The sequence below is a fragment of the Brassica oleracea genome, chromosome C3 (genome assembly GCF_000695525.1).
Source record: "Brassica oleracea var. oleracea cultivar TO1000 chromosome C3, BOL, whole genome shotgun sequence".
NCBI classification, from domain to species: Eukaryota; Viridiplantae; Streptophyta; class Magnoliopsida; order Brassicales; family Brassicaceae; genus Brassica; species Brassica oleracea.
In genome coordinates, this window is record NC_027750.1 from 1032471 (window position 1) to 1054912 (window position 22442).

Consider the following 22442-nt stretch of genomic DNA (forward strand, 5'->3'; position numbering starts at 1 on the left):
AGTCATATAAATAAGATAAGCGTAAAGGATAACACGTCACTCTCATTTTGTTAGGCTCGTACGTGTGATGTCCCCTCCGGTACGTGTGATGTTCCCCCAAGTGGTTATTCAAAAATTCTCCTTCTAGATAAGTGCAACCTCACCTTCTAAAAACCGCCGCTTCCCCATCAAGTTGGAGCCGCACTCTTCTTATTCTTTCTGTGATATTGGTAAAGGATAGGAGGCCTGCGAGCCTCGTACGTATCAAAATAACACTTGCCAAAATCATCTAATCACACCAAACCGGTAGATACCAAAAAAGTACAAAATTACTCAAAGATATAAAAGCTTCGGTGTCGTTACAGAAACTTCTCAAAAGACAGACAAAACCAAAACCGGAGTTTTAAGACCTTCGGCTTGCTGAACCGGAGCCTCGCATCTCCCACGCCGGTTTACTCTCTCTAGATACATCAGACTTGATAAATCTAACCAGTGGCTTCATCACTAACAGGTACTGCAAATTCAAAACCATCAAAACATGAATCATGAAACAGTATGCAAGATTCCCGCTTCTTACATTCACATAACTATCTCCATTAGACAGTTTATTCTGAGCAAACTAGAGGCTTACTTGGAATGCAAAGATTAATGGAATCAGTCGTTTTCCTCTATCGTTTGGGTTTGGCCCTTCCACAAGTTTCTTGTCAACGTGAATCGACTTGTTGCAATTAAAGGAGATCTCTGTAATTGTCTTGAACAGATTTGGAATCCAACTAGTTCCGTCTGGAAGAATCTGTCACAGGTTTGGAAGAAACAAATCACAAGATTAGATTGGACCAACTAAAAAGATGCAAGAAAATAGATAAAAATGGAAGAAAGAAACCAATCAAACTCACCTTTTCGTCGCTTTCATTCTTATGACACCTTCCACTGTTCTCAACAAGTATGACAGGAATCAACGAACCCTGCATATCCTGTTTCTTCAGCTGAGCGGCACCACGGATCAGTTTCAGAAGAGCATCAGATCTTCTGGAGACAAAGAGATCATAGTTTAATCCGTCCGGTGGAGAGAACTGAGCATGACTGAGGACAAGAGCAGACTTCTTCCATATCTCTTTACCAAATGCATCGGTTATAGCCGTCACCACCTGCCTGTCCAAGTCATCGACCCGGTATACATCCAAACGGTCCACGTATAGTAGCACATCTATAGTCTTGTTCAAGAGAAACCTATTCAAGAACAATCAAAATTACTAATGATGATTAATAAAATTAGGAGGAGTGAGTCAACAACATACATACATACATACCCTTTGATAAGGTTGACGGCTTGATCATTAACGTATCCTCCTTCAATAAGACCAGGAGTGTCGATGATGTTTAATGTAAAACCTGACCGTGAGCGAGAGACCAAGGTCGGTCTCAGTCCTTCAGACTATAAATAAGAAAAACCAACACTTTTAACTAACAGTGATGAAGAAAGCGATGAGAAGAGGATTAAACATGGTACCTGGAAAGTACTGACTGCAGCAGCTCTCTCGCCTATAACTGAATTAACAGTTGACGACTTCCCAACGCCGCCTTTCCCCATTACAAGTACTGTTAGCGAGCTCACATCCTACATTATGTTGTTCTCTTCCACGTTAAACACATCATTACACAAGTAGGAAGCGTATGAAGCTAGAAATAAAGAAAGGAACCTCTTCTCTGAACTTCTCAAGGATCTCAAGCAGCTTAGATTGAGTAGCTGATGGGAATTGCTGAATACCGATCCATTCACGAGACATTAGCAAAGCTGCCATGGACACAAACAACTCCTTCCTTGTCCTTTGCTGAAAGCAAAGAGAAGACTTAATCATTTGCTAGAATCTTAAATGATCAGGGGCACAAAAGAGCAGAACAAGCTTAGGACTTTCTATATCAAGTGGAAACAATAAAGTAGATAACTTTATTACTAAACAACACAAACCCTTGAACCCAGTTCTCTTCTAGAGACTATAACAATCTCAGTGCTTCAGAAAGCATCGCTGATCATAGCACTGATTAGGTTTCACTAAAATAATCAGGATTCAAATTCCTGAACTGGGTCAAAAGATCAAACGAGCATACTTGTAAGTGAAAAAGAGACAAGAGATAGCAACCTGTCGGAGCTCGAGTTATCAGTCGCCGGATATTCGCTGACCTCGTATCGAATTAAAACCCTAGGAATGAAATTGACTTTTCAAAGGTTGATTAATAGCGACAATCTATGTAAACCGGACTAAACCGAATCGGCCAAGCAGATTAAACCAGCTGTGAAAAAATAAAAGAGTATAAATGGGCTTAAAGCCCAATAAGAAACTGAATCGGCCCACAACAGTTCTTAACACACTATATATATTATTTAATCGAAACTAGCTACTATCATCTTTTTTTTTTTTAATTACTTAGCGAGCTCCTGCGAATTGGCGACTCATCGCGTTTGATCAGTCTCTGGTGGTAACGTCTTCTTCTCTCGCTACAGTTACGTTTCTCGATAATGTGCCTCTGATACTCTTAGATAACGCGATTTATGATTCTGAATATCAAATCTCGTTTGCTCTGATTGATCTCGTGGTTGTAATCCAGATTCACACTACCGTTCTTATAGCTGCTTGGGATTGTTGAAGCCTGAAAATCAAATAAAAAATGGTATAGAGAGTTCTATTTCATGATTTGTGAATATACTTTTTGTTTTTTTTTTTGAGTTTTCTAGTGTGATTATTAGCACTATGCTAAAGTTTGTAACCTTTTGGTTTATCTAGGTTGTGACTAATGCCTCCATTGTCACCAAATCTGGAAAAGGTGAATTATTCTTGTATTACAAATTGTCATTCTACAATTAACAATTTTTTTTTTTTACTATTTTTACGTTGTTCTTTTTTTTTTTTTTTTACAGTGCTTGTTTCCAGACAATACGTGGACATGTCACGTATTGTAATTGAAGGTCTGCTTGCAGCTTTTCCTAAACTGGTTGGCTTGGAGAAGCAGCATACCTATTTTGAGACAGAGACTGTGCGATATGTGTATCAGCCTATTGAAGCTCTCTTCTTGCTTCTTGTTACTACTAAGCAGAGTAACATTCTTCAAGATCTCGACACCCTCAGGCTTCTCTCCAAACTTGTATGCTTTCTTTTTTCAATTATTTTTCATTCAGCTACTTTATTCGAATAGTCTGCATGTGTATTAGTACTGAGTGATTGTGTAACTGACTGTGCCTCCTTCCGCTAGCACCTTATCTTCACTCAGGTGTGGGCATGCCTTTTGATTATTTGACTGTTTATAGGTACCTGAGTATTGCGTGTCTTTGGATGAAGAAGGGATTGGCAGGGCTAACTTCGACCTGGTACATGCGTTCGATGAAGTCATATCTCTTGGGCACAAGGAAGATGTGACGGTTGCCCAGGTGAAGCAGTACTGTGAAATGGAAAGTCACGAGGAGAAGTTGCATAAACTGGTAATGCAGAGCAAGATCAATGACACTAAAGACGTGATGAAGCGTAAGGCTAACGAGATTGACAAAAGCAAGGTACATACATGACAGGAGAGCACCCTGTTTCTTGTGTTATATTTTTGTAACTCTTTATTAATTTTTCATATGGAATTCCCAGGTTGAAAAGACTAGAGGTGACAAAGGAGGGTTTTCGTCTATGGGTTCAATGGGATCTGGAAGACTTGACAGTAGTTTCAATGGCTTGAACATATCTCAAGGTGGTGGCGGTGGTTATAGTAGTGGTGCTGGGTTTGGCATGATTTCAGATTTTGATCCGCTCAATGCCAAGGCGAAAGGTTAGTGTGGTGCTTCACTGCTGACCTTTTAATCCTGAGTTTCATCTGTGGCTTGTTCAGCGCCTCTATTTCCTGATATATTTCAAACAATCATGTTTTTAACCGTTCTTAATCTCACAGATCGATCAAGGTCTTCTGTCACTGCTCCTCCTAAGAGTTCTGGTATGAAACTTGGCAAGTCAGGAAAGAACCAGTTAATGGAGTCCCTTAAAGCTGAAGGTGAAGATGTCATTGAAGATGTTAAGCCTACTGGCCAAACTAGAGCAGCTGTCCCACTTCCCACTGATCCTTTCACATTAACAGTCGAGGAGAAGCTTAGTGTCACATTGAGACGCGATGGTGGAATCAGTAGCTTTGATGTGCAGGGAACCCTCTCGCTTCAAATTCTTAACCAAGAAGATGGGTTTGTCCAAGTTCAGGTAATCCAACTTCCATTTATTTATGAAACTATTTCCAAAGAGTCTACATTATTCTCGAGTTTTTTTGTTATGAGACTTTCTATCTTTTACTTTGTTTCCAGATTGAAACTGGTGGAAACCCTGAAATTCGTTTCAATACGCATCCCAACATCAACAGAGAACTCTTTAATAGCGAGAGTATTCTTGGGCTGAAGAGACCTGATCAGCCATTTCCCACTGGTCAAGGTGGAGGTGGTGTTGGTCTTCTGAGGTGGAGAATGCAAAGAGCAGACGAGTCGATGGTGCCACTAACAAGTAAGGCTTTTGGAAATTAGCTTTCGCAGGTTTACATTTTAAATGTTTGACCCAATTATCATGGAAAACGTTTGTTCTGGTGCAGTCAACTGCTGGCCTTCAGTCTCTGGAAGCGAGACATATGTGAGCATAGAGTATGAAGCCTCGTCCATGTTTGATCTAACTAATGTGACCATCTCCGTACCTCTTCCTGCTCTGAGAGATGCACCAATCGTTAAACAATGTGATGGAGACTGGAGGTTTGAGAATTAATCATACTTTAATGTTTCTCTCTGGTCATTCTGGTTTTGAGATGAAACTCATAATTGTTTTATCCAAATCGTAAGAACCTAACCAACCAAACATTTGTTGTATAATATCAGGTACGACTCAAGAAACTCTGTTCTGGAATGGTCTTTGCTTCTTATCGACAACTCCAACCGCAGGTAAATACATGATTAAAACATCTGTTATATTAGTAGATCTTTTATTTATCTAGATATACGAATGATGCATGAAAAAAACATGTGCAGTGGGTCGATGGAGTTTGTTGTGCCACCAGTTGATTCATCGGTGTTCTTCCCCATATCTGTTCAGTTTGCAGCCACCAGTACATACAGTGGCTTAAAGGTATGAGACTTAAACAAAAAAAAAAATCCAAATTCCATCTGAGAAGTGTGTTAATCATAACGGTGATGCAGGTGACGGGGATGATTCCTCTGAGAGGCGGTAGTGGTGGTGCGACTCCAAAGTTTGTGCAGAGGACGCAGCTGATTGCACAGGATTACCAAGTCGTATGAGACGGCTCTGTCATTTCTTTTTGTTTACTGCTTCTAAACTAGTTTCTTTATCGACTTTATTCTAAGAAGACAATACTATACAAATATACATTATTGTTATGGTTTCTTTCTCGACTTGCTTGATTTGTCAAGAGCTTTAACTACTTTTCTATATTATAGATTTCGCTATTCTACTTTTAGTTCTCAAGTAAAACCATAATAACTCCTCGCAGTTTGTTGTCACCCAAGTTTCATGATTGTTGTTTATAATAATAGTAATTTTACGAGTATTCAGAAGAAAAAAGAATCTGTCAGTGTTCTCATTTGATGAGCTTTTGCTTCTAGACAGCCATCAAAACAAAGTTTTATCGTTCCAGCACTTCCTCTTTTTTTTTCTATTATTGTTTCATCCTAAATTTATTTTCACTTGAAAAATTACCGATTATCTTGGAAACTATTAGAGGACTACAAAACTTGTTAGAGAGAGAGACAGACAAAAACTGCAGAGGATTGGTTTGCAAAGGATTATTAAGGAAAGAACAAGAAAAAAAAGAGAGATAATTAAATAACAAGATAGAGAAATCCCCAAAACCCATGATTTTTTCCCTTTAATTTGGTTGATACCAAATAAAAAATAGAAAATTTATGAAAACGCAGTTCAAATTTTAGAATCTCGTAGAAAAATTTTCTTTTTGAAAATAGGCTTCATGTGTGGGTTTGTGAGACAAGGGGTAAACAGAAAATGCAGAGGGAGATAATGAGCAAGAAGAAGAGTAGTCAGGTTCATTGTCTTCCCTCTGGTGATCTCATGACGGCTTCAACTTCAAAACGCATTCCTGAGATCAGATTGTACAAAGCCTGGAAGGGTAACAACGTAATAATTTACATATTCTTTCTTCCCTTTTATTCAAATGCTCTTATTTTACCTCCAACCTGTTAAATATGTTGGATTCATAATGCAAAGATTATATGAATAATGATATTTGATTTTTGCTTTTGTTGCATCAGAGATTTTTCTGTGGTGGAAGGCTAATCTTCGGTCCTGATGTATCATCTCTGTTCCTAACCTCGTTCTTGATTGGAGCTCCTGCCCTTACATTCTGCATAAGGATGCTCTTCTGGATCCGAAGAGGCGACCCTTCCTTCAATTACACCGTTCTGACTTCAGGATTTATCCTCACCCTCTTGGTTTAACCTCCTTTCTCTTCAACTTGTTCAATCATCTTCCTTCCTTAATGCTGATTATCTTTGCATCCTTTTCTGTAGGACTTTATGTTTCTATTGTTGACATCAGCTAGGGATCCAGGAATCATCCCCAGGAACAAAACATCAATGAATCTTGAAGATGGCTCAGAGAGTTCATTGACACAATCTATGGAATGGGTCAACAACAAAACTCCTCATCTCAAGGTTCCTAAAACGAAAGACGTTTTCGTTAATGGCTACACTATCAAAGTCAAGTTCTGTGATACTTGCTTGCTATACCGTCCACCACGCGCATCCCACTGCTCCATATGTAACAACTGTGTCCAACGCTTTGATCATCATTGTCCATGGGTCGGACAATGCATTGCCCGTGTAAGTTCCCTACACTTCTATTGTTTTCACAAGTTATATTCTTATTATAAATACATTATATTTTACAATTATCAATTTCCAATAACTTTCATCCAGTAGCAATTTAATAAACTCAATAAATTTTCTTATAAATTTTTAATATCTGCATAGGAAACATAAAAATCTTGTGAAACAATTTTTTTTGAAACATCTAATCATAAATGCATTATTTTTTACAACTATCAATTTTAATAAATTTCAACCAATAACAATTTAATAAATTCAATTAATTTTTTTAAACTTTAAAAAAAAAATTAAGAAAAAAAAACATGTGAAACAATTTTTTTTTTCTAAAACATTTATCTTGTGTGAAACTTTTGCAGAGAAACTACCCTTTCTTCATATGCTTCATCTCAACTTCAACATTGTTATGCCTATATGTCTTTGTGTTCTCTTGGATCAATCTAATCAGACAGCCTGGGAAACTATGGAGGACAATGTCTCATGATATAGTCTCTGTCATTCTTATAGTCTATACATTCGTTGCTGTCTGGTTCGTTGGTGGCCTAACCATTTTCCACTTCTATCTAATGTCAACAAATCAGGTAGGGAACATACTTTAAATATCTTGTTATCTTACTTACCTTTGACATCTTTCTTGTGTTGTATCTACTTTTTTTTGCAGACAACTTATGAGAATTTCCGGTACCGTTATGACAAGAAAGAAAATCCTTACAAGAGAGGGTTACTAAAGAACGTTAAAGAAGTGTTCTTCGCCAAGATACCGCCTTCTCAACTAGATCTCAGAGCAATGGTACCAGAAGAAGATGACGTGACAATAGCATCTGAGTATCAATCAGAGTATAGTTCATCAGTCAGATATGATTCAGAAATGGGAGGCAAGCTCACTAATCGGGATAGTCCAAAGAAGCTTCCTATGCGCGCAAGAAACTTAGATAATATTGACCTTAGTGATGACTATGACAAATCTCTGGCTACTAGAGATGATGTTTCTCTTGATCTTTCTTCTCATCTCAACTAGACTTGCTGCAAGTAATTGCAATGAAGAGACCTCCTGATGTTGTATCATTTTTGTCTATATTGTCAAGAACATTCTGATGAAACTTGTGTAACAAAAATTACAAACGACTGGAGGTTTGATGTATGTGTCATTGTCATGTATAAGAATCAAAACTGTAGACTTAGAACACCAAAATATTAAACATTCGGTTGGATTGGCAAAAATTGTCTAAAAGATATGTTGTTGTCTAACTTTTCTATTATATTAATTTAATTAAATTGGTCTTTCCTGCTACTGTTTATTAGCAATGAACCTCTGTAACAAATAGGCGCTAGAGCCTTCACTCTTGTGTCTCAGTAACCAAATTAACTACCAAATTTAGAATCCGATTAAAGATCAAAACCGGTTTACATGTCGAGTTGTGGTTCAGGGCTACATTATAATTGACCACCTAATATTTGTTACACTTCTATTAAAACAGGGCTGCATTTATACAGTAGAATTAATTAGTACTTGAGGAACCTTTTAAGTAGTTTTGATATTTGTTTGTAGTGAACTCTACCTCAACCCATCCTGCTTTCTTTTCCTGGCTGACTGTTTGCTAGAATGCTGCTGTCAAAGTTGAAAGATTTGTATGTTCGTGACAACTGCTACTCAAAACATTTTAACTAAGGAATGTTGTTTCCTGGTGGGCTGCCAGAGTCTTACTTGTTCATAAAAAAAGTTCTACATTAGCCATCTTCATCTTTGTTTGACTTATTCCTTCTGAGTCACTGAATCTATGGTTTGGAAAAGCAAAACTTAACCGGTAGGGACAAAACATACTCGTTTGTTTGAATCTCTGACATGTCTGAGGTGGTCAAAGACCCACTAGTTTGCTTGTAAAGGTTTTGTTTTATTAACAGAGATCTGACAGTTTAAGTGCTTAGTGGAGTAGGACTATTGTTCAATCATAACCAAATTTCTATTTCGAGATTTAGAGACCAATTAACAATAAGATTTGTCTCTGGTTTGATAGTTGTATTCTTATCAAAGATTTTGTTTCAGTGAGATATGTCTCTGGTTTGATAATGGTATTCTTATCAAAGAAATTTAAGATTTCTAAATTTGTTTTAATGAGATATGTCTCTGGTTTGATAATGCAACCGTTTTTGTTAAAAAAAATCAGATGTTTAAGATTTCTGCTTTGTGTACAAGCAGAAGTCGACCGTCACTGTTTGTGGATAATGATGCAGAAGGTGATGTTCCTGATCATGCGGAAACCATTAAAAGGCTTCAGAAACGTTGTTCATCTGTTGCCTTCGGCTGAAACTGCCAGAGCCAAGAAGAAGTTTATTTTTACTTCTACCTAGATATATGTGAGTAGTAGTAACTCGAGCATGTTAATTTTCTTTTGTATGTGTGGATAACTTTTTGTTGTCTGTGTTGTTTAATGAAGCTTGATAAGCAACACCACGAGGAACTGAAAATGGAATTGACGGAAAGTGCAGTTAATGTTAGCACCTTTGTGATTGAAGAATCATCCCTGATGCAGAAGCCAGATAAAATTGCTCAAAATGAGGCTGATATTGCCCACATTGATGAAGTTCCATGTGTAACTGCTGCCAGATTGTAAGAGATATATAACCGTTGAACACCTGATTGCAAATGGTGTTACATTTTCCTAATGCTAGCTAGTCGCAGAATGATAAATTGGTCTTTTAGTTATTGGTTAGTAGTAGTACTACTACTTCATACATCATCATCATTTCCTAGCTTCGTCCAAAACCTGTGCATTCTTGTAAATGTGTATTCACTATTCATCATTTTCAACTCTTCTGATTAATAAGGTAGTACTTGTTGAGACATTTCTGGCCATGGATCAACCAGTTGCTGACTACAATACCGAAGCTACCGGACTCACTGCGGCAGATGTTGAAGAACATGTAACTCTACATATGGCATATGCGCAGGTACACGACTGTTTTATTTGAGTGTATGTTTACATGAACTTATTGAACTGTGATTTTCTTTTTTTTTCTCTCTCTTGTGTTTACAGATAACATTGCGGAAAATAATTTCTCTACATCATGTTTTGGTAGGTCACCATTTGAACAAGCATCTAGAATGTACTTTACAAAAAAAAATTGTTCAATTGATGATTCCCATTCTCTTTTTTTTTTCTTAATTAGTTAAAATCATTGATTTCTATTCCTTCCGTTTCATTTTAATTGTCGTTGTAGATCAAAATTTTTGTTTCTAAATAAGTGTCGTTTTCTGATTTTAATGCTAAATTTATTGACAAGATTCTCATGTTTATTTTTCTATTGGTTGAAATATGATTAGATGTATAGGTAATGATGTTTTTATTTGGAAAATATACAAAATTAAGTGTTTTCTTAAACTATGCATAAACCTAAATCGACAAATAAATTGAAACGAAAGGATTATTAGGTTTGAAGATGTACCACACAAGAATTATTGACACATCGCTCGTTGTGGGTAATGGCCTAAGGCGTACGTTGGAACAAGTTAAAAATGTAATGCATATTACAAAAAAAATTCTTCTTTCTGTGTATTTTGATTGATCTCTCTTAATTTTTTTTTAAATTTTTAATTTTGGCTTCTTCTAATTTCAGGCTTTAGGTATAACCGGTAGTCGTAGAGTCGAGCAAGATTGTAAGGCAGCAGCAAATGAGGTATTGGCAATCGTACGAGGCATACAATCACACACTTTTTCCCTCTAAAGATTGAATGGACCTAGGGAGGAAAATTGAAGCCGCAACTCACGAGAATCCGTAGGGAAAAGAAAACCAAGTTTTATTTTTTTAGTTGCATGGGTTTAGACATTTATAACCTTAGTTAAGTGATGCTTTACAATCAAATCAAAATGAACTGAAGTTGAAGTTGTAGTATCCTCTGCATCTGAAGTTGTAATATATTTCCATGTGATTCTAGTTTCATGCATTGATTTTCTTTGGATGTTTGCTGCTTTCATCATATGTTAACTTGTTCATCCAACTCTCATATGCAAACGGTTCCAATGACACGTAAAAGGGAGGACACGTAAAAGGGAGCATCAACAGATGAGAAGGTTAATAAGTCTTATCACTAAAGCTGCAATTCTCATGGACACAACGAGGATGACGAGAACTTTGGAGAGGCTCGTGTGTCCTCTGTTTATTGTGAATCAGGGGAGAGAAACATAATATATGTTACCTAAGTAATTGCACAAGTTTTGGACGAAGCTAGAAAATGATGATGACGTATGAAGTAGTAATACTACTACTAACCAATAACTCAATCACAAATGTGCTAACATTAACTGCACTTCACGTCAATTCCATTTTCAGTTCCTCGAGGTGTTGCTTATCAAGCTTCATTAAACAACACAAACAGCAGAAAGTTATCCACACATACAAAAGAAAGTAATCCGCACATACAAAAGACAGTGTAAAGATACCTGATCATGGGTACAAGCGAAAACCTTAATAGGAGCTTCAGTCACATCTTCACAGAGAACCATATCCGTGAAAAGAGATATTATGACGTCAGGATCCCTCCAACCCATATGATGCTCTTGGCCTTTAACATACCTATCAAAACCTGCTATGGGCAAGTTACTTCCGGTTACAACCCAAGACTGTAGTAAAGGAAAGAAAATTATAATTATTTACCTAAAGATATAGATTTATATGAAAAACAACTACCAATCACACAAACCAATCTAATTCTTTTACATTTTAACACCCTACATATTTTCTCTTTTTTTTCTATTATATTAACATTTTACAATGATTTTGTTTAATAAAAGTGAACGTCCCATTAATTTTATTTCATATTGTTATTTTCTTGATGTGATTAATTTTAATAGAACTTTCAGATTTCAAAATTATTATCAAAATCATTTTATTTAAAAGCTATAAACATTTTTTTTAAACAATTGTAAAATATCTAACTAAAGTTTATTAAAACTAGTAAAAATTATAGTAAAGAGTGTGCTTTTGTTGTATCCAATGAAACAATTCTTATTCATAAAAGACCAAATTTCAGTTATTTATAATCAAAATTACATGTATAACAAAAATTTCATTTATCAAAGGGAGATGAATATACATAAACAAACCAATAACACACAAACATATAAAAATAAAATAAGACTTTTTGTGAAAAAAATGCATTGATCTTAATTAGCTAGCTGAATACAAATATTAGTTTGAAGTTTTTCACTTCTTTATCTTTTCTTCTTTAAGTGTTCCTTTTCTCTCATAAATCTTAACATGCAATCTATGGTTTCTTTGTCTGATTACATTCAGTATTCCAAAACAATTTTACAAATCTGATTAAACAGTAAAAACAACATGTAACAAATAGACATTATTGTACGAAAGCAAATCAAGAGATAATTCCAATACAAAACAACCAAAAATAATTAAGTTATAAAAGTTATCAAACTCTTTAGTTTGAGAATAGGTGATATTTACTACTTAGTGTATGCTATTATACATGTAAAATATGTATGGCATAAATGACAAACTCACATACTACATTACTAAAACATCAAACGTATGTCCATTTAATTTTGTTTTAGAATTTGATCATCTTTTCCATTGCAGCAATTTTGCATCTTTTCAATGAATATCAAAGTATTGACCGTAGAATTTAAGTATAATTGCTTTTGCCTTTTATCAAAATCAGTTCCTCATATTGTACCATGTTTGCGTTGCTTTCTTTTTTCCTCCCCGTTTCTTTCTTCTTTTTCCTATGCTGAAACCTATTTTCACTGGTCTAATATGATCTACCATATCCACTCTTTCTCAAACCTTCTTTCTTAGCCCTAAACATGTTCCGATGCAGCAATGTGGAACTTCGTATAAGCCAACAAAACTGTACAGAGTAGTAAAATAGCCAAACTGGAGAATTTGGGTTGCTAAGATCCGTTTACACAGAAAATTAACTTCCACATTGGCTCATGACATTTTATATGGCTCCAGTTTTGAGTTTGTTTGTGGTTTATCTGTCAAATTAAGAAATATAGGAACATGAGAAAAAATATTGTGTACAAAAGAGGATCATGGGGTGGTTTGTTTCAAGAAACCGTTGATAAATTTTTTTAATCATTATCTTGTTGTAATTTTTAAAAAAATTTGTAAACACATCTCAAATGATGTGGCAAAATTAGATTTTGTATGTAACTTGTGATTTATGCTTTAGTACACGGACGATACTTTGACCAAAATCTTGAAAGTTAACCCATAGATTTGGTACAATTTAAAAGACATAACCAGTTTATTGGTCACACTAAAATATAAGGAATATCTCAAGCCTGGTTCGGTTACTGTAAACCCGATTACAAAAGAGTGTTTATAGACCAACAAATCAACATAACCAGACATGCCTGATTACATAAAAAGCCTCCAATGGCTCTTGAGAAGTAGCATGCATCATCACAGTCTCCTCAAGCTCTTCTTTCTAGCGTCTACCTTCTTCTTGTCTGCCTGCACCTTGGCCAAACCGGCTTCCCTTTTCTGTGTCGTAGTGACCACACTCGCAGAACCTGCTGCTGCTAAAGAATTGTTAGCCACTTCTTGTTGGTCTTGGCCACTCGTTGCTGTTGTTACTCTGTTGATGTCTGCCACTGAGGAGGGTATTGCAGAAGCAGCACCAGGCGTCTCGTTGTTGTTAGTCTGGCCAACGTTTAGAGCCGTCGTCGACTCTGAGATAGCTCCCGTCTTGAACTTAGGTTTTGGTTTAGCATGGATACCCGTGTAAAGCCTGCATACAACAACAAGTCCAGTAGATTTCAACATAAACGGCATTTTCATTTCTTGTCCAAACAACATATGAAAGCCAAAGTAGATGATGACTCACCGAGCATGCCTAGCATACTCTTCATAGTTCTCAAGTAGCATCTTCCCAGCCTGTTCGTTTAATGCAGATTCTGGAAACGGCTCGATCAGTAAGCACCTCACAACCTGTTAACAACATGTACAAACACACAACTCAGTCTCAAGTCTTAAGTACCTTTAATCAAAGCAATGAAAACATAAGTGGTAAAGGAGACTTACAGAGAGGACATGTCTTAATCCAAGACTAGGATTCCAATCTTTCTTAAGCGTGTTAACGCAGATCTCTCCATTAGAAGCAATATTGGGATGGAATATCTTTGTCATGAAGTAGCCTACAATGGCAAGCAGACCCAAGAGATCATTAAAAACTTAAACATTTTAGTGGTCCTTCAACTTAAGTGAGATGCATACCTTTAGGCGGGGAATGTGGAAAATCATGAGGCAGTGCCAACTTCATACGGAAAAGCCCATTCTCATAAGGAGTCCCAACTGTAAGCAACATTTTACTTTTAAAATACATTCAACATTGTAATCGTTCACAGTGGAATTGAAAGGGATATATGATAGTGCACCTGGTCCTTCAATGTCAGCACATATTTGTGAGAAATCCTCGTCATTGACAACAACCTTGATGCCTTCCGGAGGAGATTCGTCAAGACTCTTGAGTTCCTTGGCGAGCTGCCTGATAACATTGGGTGGTAGATTCTCATTGCTTCCCTGAAAACACCCATCAAAAGAAAGACAGATCAGAAACAGGTAAACTTCAAAGGCATTTCATAAGTTTCATACAGACTACAGAAAGTGAGAGTTACCATGGAGAATACTAAGTGCAAACAACGGACCCTCCTTACAAGTAACTAACTGACTGATCAATTCGTTTTCAGGTCTTCAAGACTCAAATGCGATCAACCTGAGGCAAAACCACAACACATACACAAAAAGGGGTTAATGCTTAGCTTCCTCAACAAATTAAGTTAATTAACATTTCATCAAGTCATAGATTCATCTCTGCACCAAAGAACCTATTGAAGCTCAGGCCATTGAACAAATCGACGAGATAAACAAAAAAAGGTTTAAACTTTGATCTCTAAAACGAATGAAGAAAGACATCGATTGAGGAAAACCCTTAAAAATGAAAAATTGGGATCTAGCTTAATCGAATCAAGGGTTTCCACCAAAAACTCGATTCGGGGTAAGATGTATACGAAAATCGAAGAGATCCGAGAGATAAGGAACATATACAGAGCAAATAATCACATCCCAAGTTCATCTTCTCAAGTCGAACAAAGACGACGAAATTTTCATCGGAAATCAAATTACCTTCTCACGAAATCGAGATAGGACGCAGAGAGTGAGGAAAGGCGATCCCTTTCTCTTCCACGAGTAGTTGAAATCGAGAGAGAAGAAGAGAAGAGAGAGAGGTTCAATTATTGTATTTTTATACGAGAGAGAAGAGAGAGATGGCTTTACTATTAAAAAGAAAATTAAAGGAGCGTATCTACAAAAGAAATAAAATGGAGGGTACTTTTGTAAATTTTCTGCCAGCCTGGGACTGACCGTTAGACGTTAGTATGTCTTCTTCTTCTTCTTCTTCCCACCCGCCAAACTATTTAGGTAGCCGTTACTTGATGTCAGGTGTTCTTCAACTATATGATTTATTTCTCAACCTTTGAATTTATGTAAACCATATTTTGATGTTTTAAATATAAGGAAAACAACACTTAATACAGGATTTTAAGTACATTAAAGACAAATTATCGTATATACATACTCTGGTAACATCTGGTCCAGTGATCAAATCTTTTTGTCTAAAAGACTAAAACCAAAAAGAAGGAAAAATATATTTTTTTATAAAGGGTTTCTGTTATAACAAGCAAACATACGAGCTCTGACATTATTGTCATACAGTTTTTAGGAGGTAGACATATAATTAAGCAAAAGCTTAATCTAGTTTTGTAGAAGCTATCAAAAGCTTAGAAACAAAGGAAGAAAATAGAGATTTAAATCTTGAGGTAATGAGCAATATCTAAATAAACATTATTTAGTTGAGTTAAGGACCTTGAATAAAGTGTGTTTTGAAGACTGCAAATTTAATATGGTAGTTACCAACCTTATTAAATATGGTCTACCGTTCAAGTAAGACTCCATGATAGTTGGTTGGTAACTTGGTACCAACAGCAAATTGCAATATTTTTGTAAAATATGAAAGTTAATACACAAAAGAATGTTATATTACCAAAAGAAAAAAGTTCTCACATCAGGATTGAAAAAATAAGCCCAAAGACAACGGGCCAACTACAGTTACAGAGATCAACTTTCTCATGACCGGAGATCAATAGATCATCTTCCAATCTTGATTTGTTTGCTCTCTTTGGATATTCAGGTTTATATGCTACATTGATGACGTTCTGATTTTTTTTTTTTTTTTTTGATAAGTATGACGTTCTGATATATAGCTTTGGAAATATCTATTGTTTGCAAGAACTTTCCCGTGAAGCTTTCATTCTACATTGATGACATTGTAGTTTATGCTTTCATGTTGTGAAAACTATTTTTTTTTAATCATTGTTATTTCTGTTGCATTATCTGTATAAGCAACTAGCCAATTATACACGTTTTAAGTGTTAAACGATGTGTTTCTTAAATTGACGTAGGGTCTATCTAGTTTATCATACCCTCCAAATAAAACTAGCTTGATTATAGTTAATTAATCATGCTTGACATTGACATACCGAAACACAACTTCCACTAGGTTAAACAAACGCATATCAAACAATAATTCAGGATTTAAGTGCCATGTAGATCCAAACTAAAGTTAGGTATAAAACCTTAAATTAACCTATAGTTGTTTAGACTCCTAAGAACACAATAGCATATACCATAAAGATAGAAACTCTTAGCTAATCATGTTTCATAACGCTCTCTTCACTAGGGAAAATAGAGATGCGTGAAAATACATTAACAAACAAAACAATCAGGGATACTAATCAAATGGTTCTGAAAATTCGAAAATGTATTAATTTCAGGTTACCTGTCCATCCTAAATTATGTTTTTCTATAAAACTGAGATATTGCAATGCAGTAGGTTTGAGGTTTAAATGCAGTATCAGGCACCTCATAAGAGAAAAATCCAAACGTAAATGAGATAAACTTTCAACATGCAATATGTTCTTCATATAGTATAAGCAAAGAATCAAAGCAGTTCTGCAGAAAGTTAATAGAATTACACTAAAAATGGTAGACAAGTGGAATACACGCGCCAAAGTATGCGTCGGTCGAATATAATGATCTTAACTCTCAACTGAAACAAAAATATAAAAGAATCTTCGGATGTCTCTCTTCAAGTCTTTGCCTCAAAATCAAGAACTCTCTCTCCTTGTTCTGCCTCTCTTCTCAGAGATTGCGTTACCTCTTGATGTTTTAACTTCATCTTCACCTTATGGGCTTGAGCTAGAAAGTGATGATCTCATTTGAATAACTTGCCATTCATAGCCGGAGACTTTCTATTTTGAGTGTTTTGAGTATGAGAGATGAAGAAGAAGAGCTTCCGTCGCCGGAGGAGCTCATACCGTTATCACAGTCACTCATCACTCCCCATCTCGCCCTCGCCTTCGATCTCAGAAGCACTCACCACCGCAACATCGGAAACTCCGGCCACCCTCTGCCTCAAACCACGCCGCCGCAAGCCAACTCATCCGCCGGAGACGAACCAGCTCGGACACTGAAACGGCCGCGTTTAGTATGGACGCCGCAGCTGCACAAGCGTTTCGTAGACGCTGTGGCGCATATCGGGATCAAGAACGCTGTTCCCAAAACCATCATGCAGCTCATGAGCGTCGAGGGGTTAACCAGAGAGAATGTCGCTAGTCATCTCCAAAAGTACCGACTTTACCTCAAGAGGATGCAGTCTGGCGGAGGAGAAAGAGGAGGAAACGTCGGTGAGAGCGATCATCTCTTCGCGAGCTCGCCTGTTCCTGCACATTTCCTCCACCCGACAGGCAGACAAAGCTCCGACCATTTCATACCGTCTTTTGTCCCAATGGCTGCGACTCTTCCGCATCCTCAGTTCCTCCACGGGCGAATATCCGCCGTGAAGATGGATCAGTCGTTGTTCTTGGCTAGGCAGAGTCAGCATCAACCTGTTCTCATCAGACCATCTTCGTTGCATCTACAAAGTCGAGTGGCTAATTACGCAGAGGATTTGGAATCAGGAGCCAAGAGGGTCTTGACTCTGTTTCCAACTCGACAAGATTGAATTAAAAAAAACAATTATAAGATTGGAACATTCCACAAAATTATAGTTCAACCTTTGTTTGTCTCTGTTTGTGCAATGTAGATCCGGTCAGTACAACAAGGCTATGTGACTGGATATTTCATGGGTATGTATTTTCTGTTTCAAAGTATCTTTCATGTATAAGATTTGAGTTTGGATGAAAAGATTCACTTTTTTAGACTTGCTTATACAAAAGTACTTTACTCTGTTTCTTTCTTTTGTTTGTGTTTTTTTGCTTATGGGTTTAGATTTGTCTCCTAAAAGTTGTTTGCAGCTTTGAACCGAATATTTCATGAAAGAAATTGCACTCTCTTTCTTCTTGTGAAATTCAAGAATATGATACTAACCAAATTCATATTGTATGTTGCATAGCAAACCAAAAAATGTATCTAATATATAAATATATATTGATTGACCAAACCATTGATTGAATCATAGTACATTGTACATAGAACATGAAGCAGCCAAAAAGCAAAGACTAGACAGTGCCAGCCAGGCATAATCTGAACCCCAAGATCCCGTGCTCTCAGAACAACATTACAGGGAGTCCCTTAAGGCATCCCTTAGAGGAATGGGGTGGGGACCGAAGAAGAAAAAAAAGGAAAAAACCCTTAATTAAGGGATGTCCCTTACTTTCTAATGACCAAAAAAAAAAAAAAAAAAAAGCAGAACAAGGGACTCTTTCCCTCTCTCTCTTTCCCACCAATAATGTTGCTCTCATATCCTTAATCATACCCTCTTTATTTTAGTTACTTTTTAATTTCTGTACATAGAATCGGTTATGAGACCAAACTCAATCAAGATTTGTATATTAATTATGTATTATATAATTATATGACAAAGGAAAACTATAGGTTATTCATTGGATAGGAGGGGATCAATTAAAAGCAATGATGGTGGGTTCATTAGCTGGCATGTTCTGATCTGCTTCTATAAAAGTCAATGCCCCCTATCAAAGTCTTCATAATTATTACTTATTATTTTTGGTAGAAAAAGTTAAATGGCATAATAACAAACACATTTTTAATTATTAATAAATCTATAAATAGTTGAATAAAATTTTAGGTCTTAGATTCCCTTGGTAGATTTAATTTGAATAGATGAAACAGAGCAAACTGCCACTTAGAAATGAAAGCTTTCAGATGGGATTTTGATGCAAAAGCTTGATAATGTTAATATAATTTGTAACAACAGAGTAAAAATGTCTTGTGCGGCCAATGTTTTCAACAAGAGCAGAAGAAAAAAAAACTAAGACTACATCCTAATATAAAAGCATACAGACATGAGTTTGATCGGGACCAAAGGTCAGGGATTCTGGTGCCTGCAAGAAAAAAAACACATAAGCTCAACATGAGATACAAAGCGTTCAACAGAGACGATTAAGAAAATTTCTTTAAGAGTGAAAAGCTAACCTGAAATGATTAGGGTCTGAAGCATGCAATGTCTGGGCATAAGTCATTGTGACACTAGGCCACTCTGTATAAGCAGGAGCGTTAGTAGAAGTCATAGCAGGGTTCAAGGGATGTCCATAGCTTATATTGGGTTGAGTTCTTGGCATCTGTGGGAAAACTCCGTCATGGAAAGGAAGATGAATCGGCGGCATCGGGCTGAAGTTTTGTACCGGTGGAGTAACCCTCACGTACCTACAAAAACATTAACAGTATTAATTTTGATGAAGTGGCCTATAAAAAAAAAACGTTGTTATTGTGTACCTGTTCCGGTCATAATCAGGATCATACCGATCTTTCTCCCTATCTCTAATAATGGCGACCCGTGAAGTCCTTCCAACACCGTTCCTCTCCTCATCAACAACACTCTCGGCCTCGTGTCTAGCTGGGAGTCTACTGTTGTTATGTTTTGTCTGAACAGGAGGAGGAGGAGCTCGAGTTGAAGAGTCTTCAGAGTCTGAACTATTAGGACTGTTAAAGATCCGCGCCCTGGCCTTCTCATACTCCTCTTTCCTCTCCTCAACGCTCCTCAACAGATTCCTCTCCACACCCGACCCACCACCCGCCCCACCAGACCCTCCGTTAGGCCTCGCCTTGATGGCGAGCTTGAAGCCCTGAGGCCTCCTCCCGTTAGCCTCAGGCTGCTTCACGGGAATCTCAGACAAACAGACAAAAGGGTAGCTGCTCTCACCGGTCTTGGTGACGAGGATCCTGTTCCCGGAGCCGTCTAGAGCAGCACCGTCAAAGGCGGTGGTGAAGAGGCCGTAGTGGTGGGCCACGCGGTGAGCAGCGAGGCGGAGGTAGGAGGTTGGGTAAGGAGGGAACTCGTATTGCTGCTGCTCTGGGCTTTGAAAGAACTTTTGTATGTCCAGCTCCATACGCAGAACTAAACATATACACAAAGAATAAGACATGATGATTATACACGTTAGAACTTAGAACCGATTAAACATTTAAAAAAAAAAAACAATTTTAAATAAAAATCAGAGCTTTTTGGATTCTCAATTGAGCTAAATTGAGGTAGAAGCAATCCAAACCCTAAATTCTCCAATTCGAGAAAACCTAGAATTCTCCATGAGTCGATTACGAACCCTAAAGACTAGAGCTTTAAGCTATTTTTATAATTCCAGGGGAGGATTGTAAAGGAGAATTGAGTTACTTGTGAGACGATGACGAGGGTTCTGAAGAGCTTCGACCAGGAAAGGATCAACCATAGCTTCCTTCTCGCTCATAGCTGCTGCCATGGAAGGTTTCTCTCTATCTCAATCAAAATTCCCTTTTTTTATCCCCGTAGGAACAAGGCAAACAGAGAGAATGATGGAGAAAGATTTGAACTTTCCTGATGAGGGAATTGGAGAGAGATTTGATTGGGAGAAGAATCGAATCGATGAGATTGACAAAATCCAAATCAGAGAAGGTGAAGGGAAGGAGTGGTAAAAAGACCTTATGGTCCTTCACCTATCTCTCTCTTATGAATAAAATAATAATAAAGTTTAGACCTTTAAAACCCAAAACTGGTGTCTTTGGGGCCCAAAAACTAAAGACCACAACTTTTCTTTTTGAAAGGAGTCTTTGTGATTGATGTGGTCGGCGGCTCTGACTCTAGATTTCAAAGTTTGATGTTCAACACACATTCATTAATCACTAGTGTTTAGTGGGTTTTTTTTTAACATATTTACTTACAAGCAAACCTTTATTTATTTACAGAGCAGACAAGTTTTTTTCATCACAACAACAGTCTTTTTATTCACAGTAAGACACAACAACCTATCCAGTATCCAACAACAACTCTAGTGAAACTTGCCGTTTTGGTACTTCATCACTTCAACCATGAGCTTCTCCGCTTTGTTCCCCTTCTCTAGCTTCAGAAGCAGTTCGAATTTCACACGGTCTTCTACCACCTGCGCATCATTCCTTTATCTAACTAGATGATAATTAAAAATGACTGATAATTTGAAGTTAGGAAAATTAACAAAACAAACCTTTGCTCTGGCTAGGATTATGTCAATGAGTTTATACGGAAACAACGAGTTTGATCTCTGTTGAATCGACTTCACCGCGTGTTTCGCTGCCTCTTGGACCTCGGGGTCTTTTGTTGATACCGATCTCCACTCAAATCCATTCACATCTGCCTCAAAACAGAGCAAATGACATCAACAACATTAAATAGTAAAAACACACACACGTACGGTGCTCTTACCTGATTTCAAGCCAAGGTCGGAAACAGTGAAGGAAGGGACAACACTCTTAAACTCCTGAAGCTGCTTGAAGTTTATCCACGGCTTCACCCAAACTTTGGCTTCATAAATCTTCTTCTCACCAGCTTCTTTAACTTCAAGAGTAAGACTGTATAGCTTCCCAGCAACCACCTGCTCCGTTGCCTTTAATACTCTAACAAGCTCCACAACACCATTCTACACATCAAAGCCATTAAACCAATGGAAAAAAATATTAAAAACATGAGCTGACTAATCCTACAAAAAAAAAAAAAAATCATAAAATTCATCATTTCTATAGCTAAGAGATCTAAACTTTAAATCAAGAACAGGCAAATATGTAATTCAATAAAAAAAATTACAAATCCTAATTTACTCTAACCCTATTTCCATAGAATATACAAACCCTAAAAAGGGAAAATTAGGTTTGAGGAAACCAAACCTCTCGCTTGTTGTGTTCCTGAACAGCAAAGAGTGCTAGACCATCGATCTCTCCTCCACCGTTCCGATTATTCGTGGAATCCCTAAATCCACCGAGCTTCATCCTTACGACGTCGTTGTACGTTCCTTTTTCTTGACTACAGATCACAAGCTGGCCGAGTCCAGAAAGGAGAACCAACGACACGCAAATCAACACCGGTGATAATCTCGTATCCATCGTTCCCAGTAGGATTCTCCGATTCCTCTGTTTTTCGATCTAAGCTTCGACGAGATTTTTCTTTAGATGCCTACCAATCGTAGTCAGGGTGGTTTCTTTCGCTGATAGAAAGAAGACTGGTTCCGTGTAAGAGAAGAAAAGGAGTCACGGGAAAAGTTTGATGGGCCATGATTTAGTCTCTAAG

The 22442-nt window shown here is 37.1% G+C and overlaps 7 protein-coding genes across 8 annotated transcripts; 3 read left to right on the plus strand and 4 right to left on the minus strand.

The window, feature by feature from the left end:
• Positions 1 to 290: 290 nt before the first annotated feature.
• LOC106328627 (translocase of chloroplast 34, chloroplastic-like) lies at positions 291 to 2190 on the minus strand. Its single transcript, XM_013767107.1, has 7 exons — positions 2121 to 2190; positions 1680 to 1811; positions 1490 to 1597; positions 1290 to 1414; positions 876 to 1209; positions 611 to 772; positions 291 to 493 (listed from the first exon to the last, which is right to left on the minus strand). The coding sequence occupies exons 2-7, from the start codon at positions 1779 to 1781 to the stop codon at positions 383 to 385; spliced, it is 942 nt and encodes a 313-aa protein (XP_013622561.1). The 5' UTR covers positions 1782 to 1811; positions 2121 to 2190; the 3' UTR covers positions 291 to 382.
• A 201-nt stretch (positions 2191 to 2391) lies between these two features.
• LOC106331471 (coatomer subunit delta-like) lies at positions 2392 to 5429 on the plus strand. Of its 2 annotated transcripts, none has more exons than XM_013769835.1 (12): positions 2392 to 2457; positions 2587 to 2649; positions 2763 to 2802; positions 2897 to 3120; positions 3284 to 3526; positions 3609 to 3786; positions 3907 to 4205; positions 4307 to 4499; positions 4585 to 4738; positions 4862 to 4924; positions 5012 to 5108; positions 5180 to 5429. In XM_013769835.1, exons 2-12 carry the CDS (start codon positions 2647 to 2649, stop codon positions 5276 to 5278), a joined length of 1593 nt encoding a protein of 530 aa, XP_013625289.1. In that variant the 5' UTR covers positions 2392 to 2457; positions 2587 to 2646; the 3' UTR covers positions 5279 to 5429. The 2 variants fall into 2 exon arrangements, with proteins under 2 accessions (XP_013625289.1, XP_013625290.1); XM_013769836.1 differs by having other exon boundaries at positions 2405 to 2481.
• A 472-nt stretch (positions 5430 to 5901) lies between these two features.
• On the plus strand, positions 5902 to 7924 carry LOC106333460 (probable protein S-acyltransferase 3). The gene is made up of 5 exons (XM_013771902.1): positions 5902 to 6131; positions 6266 to 6445; positions 6524 to 6835; positions 7198 to 7419; positions 7500 to 7924. Exons 1-5 carry the CDS (start codon positions 6000 to 6002, stop codon positions 7854 to 7856), a joined length of 1203 nt encoding a protein of 400 aa, XP_013627356.1. The 5' UTR covers positions 5902 to 5999; the 3' UTR covers positions 7857 to 7924.
• Positions 7925 to 13082: 5158 nt separating this feature from the next.
• LOC106331389 (ubiquitin-conjugating enzyme E2 22) lies at positions 13083 to 15121 on the minus strand. The gene is made up of 7 exons (XM_013769730.1): positions 14984 to 15121; positions 14476 to 14573; positions 14236 to 14380; positions 14075 to 14152; positions 13883 to 13995; positions 13686 to 13789; positions 13083 to 13589 (listed from the first exon to the last, which is right to left on the minus strand). Exons 2-7 carry the CDS (start codon positions 14476 to 14478, stop codon positions 13262 to 13264), a joined length of 771 nt encoding a protein of 256 aa, XP_013625184.1. The 5' UTR covers positions 14479 to 14573; positions 14984 to 15121; the 3' UTR covers positions 13083 to 13261.
• A 1879-nt stretch (positions 15122 to 17000) lies between these two features.
• On the plus strand, positions 17001 to 17929 carry LOC106333111 (transcription factor BOA-like). The gene has a single exon (XM_013771591.1). It carries the CDS (start codon positions 17187 to 17189, stop codon positions 17916 to 17918), a length of 732 nt encoding a protein of 243 aa, XP_013627045.1. The 5' UTR covers positions 17001 to 17186; the 3' UTR covers positions 17919 to 17929.
• A 1170-nt stretch (positions 17930 to 19099) lies between these two features.
• LOC106329030 lies at positions 19100 to 20846 on the minus strand. Its single transcript, XM_013767596.1, has 4 exons — positions 20544 to 20846; positions 19649 to 20270; positions 19349 to 19579; positions 19100 to 19257 (listed from the first exon to the last, which is right to left on the minus strand). The coding sequence occupies exons 1-4, from the start codon at positions 20626 to 20628 to the stop codon at positions 19242 to 19244; spliced, it is 954 nt and encodes a 317-aa protein (XP_013623050.1). The 5' UTR covers positions 20629 to 20846; the 3' UTR covers positions 19100 to 19241.
• Positions 20847 to 21058: 212 nt separating this feature from the next.
• Positions 21059 to 22351, minus strand: LOC106332181 (cysteine proteinase inhibitor 7). Its single transcript, XM_013770653.1, has 4 exons — positions 22043 to 22351; positions 21585 to 21798; positions 21367 to 21512; positions 21059 to 21285 (listed from the first exon to the last, which is right to left on the minus strand). The coding sequence occupies exons 1-4, from the start codon at positions 22256 to 22258 to the stop codon at positions 21175 to 21177; spliced, it is 687 nt and encodes a 228-aa protein (XP_013626107.1). The 5' UTR covers positions 22259 to 22351; the 3' UTR covers positions 21059 to 21174.
• Between the last annotated feature and the right edge of the window lie 91 nt (positions 22352 to 22442).

Bases quoted from the DNA above. Each gene is read 5' to 3' on its own strand.
- LOC106328627 (XM_013767107.1), bottom strand. From the start codon at position 1,781: ATGGCAGCTTTGCTAATGTCTCGTGAATGGATCGGTATTCAGCAATTC. The intron at 1,598-1,679 runs GTTCCTTTCTTT...AACATAATGTAG, and splicing joins TTGAGAAGTTCAGAGAAGAG to GATGTGAGCTCGCTAACAGT. The intron at 494-610 runs GTAAGCCTCTAG...TTGAATTTGCAG, and splicing joins CATTAATCTTTGCATTCCAA to TACCTGTTAGTGATGAAGCC.
- LOC106331471 (XM_013769835.1), top strand. The intron at 4,500-4,584 runs GTAAGGCTTTTG...GTTCTGGTGCAG, and splicing joins GTCGATGGTGCCACTAACAA to TCAACTGCTGGCCTTCAGTC. The intron at 5,109-5,179 runs GTATGAGACTTA...ACGGTGATGCAG, and splicing joins GTACATACAGTGGCTTAAAG to GTGACGGGGATGATTCCTCT.
- LOC106333460 (XM_013771902.1), top strand. From the start codon at position 6,000: ATGCAGAGGGAGATAATGAGCAAGAAGAAGAGTAGTCAGGTTCATTGT. The intron at 6,132-6,265 runs GTAATAATTTAC...TTGTTGCATCAG, and splicing joins AAGCCTGGAAGGGTAACAAC to AGATTTTTCTGTGGTGGAAG. The intron at 6,446-6,523 runs GTTTAACCTCCT...CCTTTTCTGTAG, and splicing joins GATTTATCCTCACCCTCTTG to GACTTTATGTTTCTATTGTT.
- LOC106331389 (XM_013769730.1), bottom strand. The intron at 14,153-14,235 runs GTGCACTATCAT...TGTTGCTTACAG, and splicing joins TGCTGACATTGAAGGACCAG to TTGGGACTCCTTATGAGAAT. The intron at 13,790-13,882 runs GTAAGTCTCCTT...TGTTGTTAACAG, and splicing joins GATTAAGACATGTCCTCTCT to GTTGTGAGGTGCTTACTGAT.
- LOC106333111 (XM_013771591.1), top strand. From the start codon at position 17,187: ATGAGAGATGAAGAAGAAGAGCTTCCGTCGCCGGAGGAGCTCATACCG.
- LOC106329030 (XM_013767596.1), bottom strand. From the start codon at position 20,628: ATGGCAGCAGCTATGAGCGAGAAGGAAGCTATGGTTGATCCTTTCCTG. The intron at 20,271-20,543 runs GTAACTCAATTC...GTATATGTTTAG, and splicing joins CCCTCGTCATCGTCTCACAA to TTCTGCGTATGGAGCTGGAC. The intron at 19,580-19,648 runs GTACACAATAAC...ATGTTTTTGTAG, and splicing joins CCTGATTATGACCGGAACAG to GTACGTGAGGGTTACTCCAC.
- LOC106332181 (XM_013770653.1), bottom strand. From the start codon at position 22,258: ATGGATACGAGATTATCACCGGTGTTGATTTGCGTGTCGTTGGTTCTC. The intron at 21,513-21,584 runs GTAAGAGCACCG...GTTTTGAGGCAG, and splicing joins CGACCTTGGCTTGAAATCAG to ATGTGAATGGATTTGAGTGG. The intron at 21,286-21,366 runs GTTTGTTTTGTT...AATGATGCGCAG, and splicing joins TAATCCTAGCCAGAGCAAAG to GTGGTAGAAGACCGTGTGAA.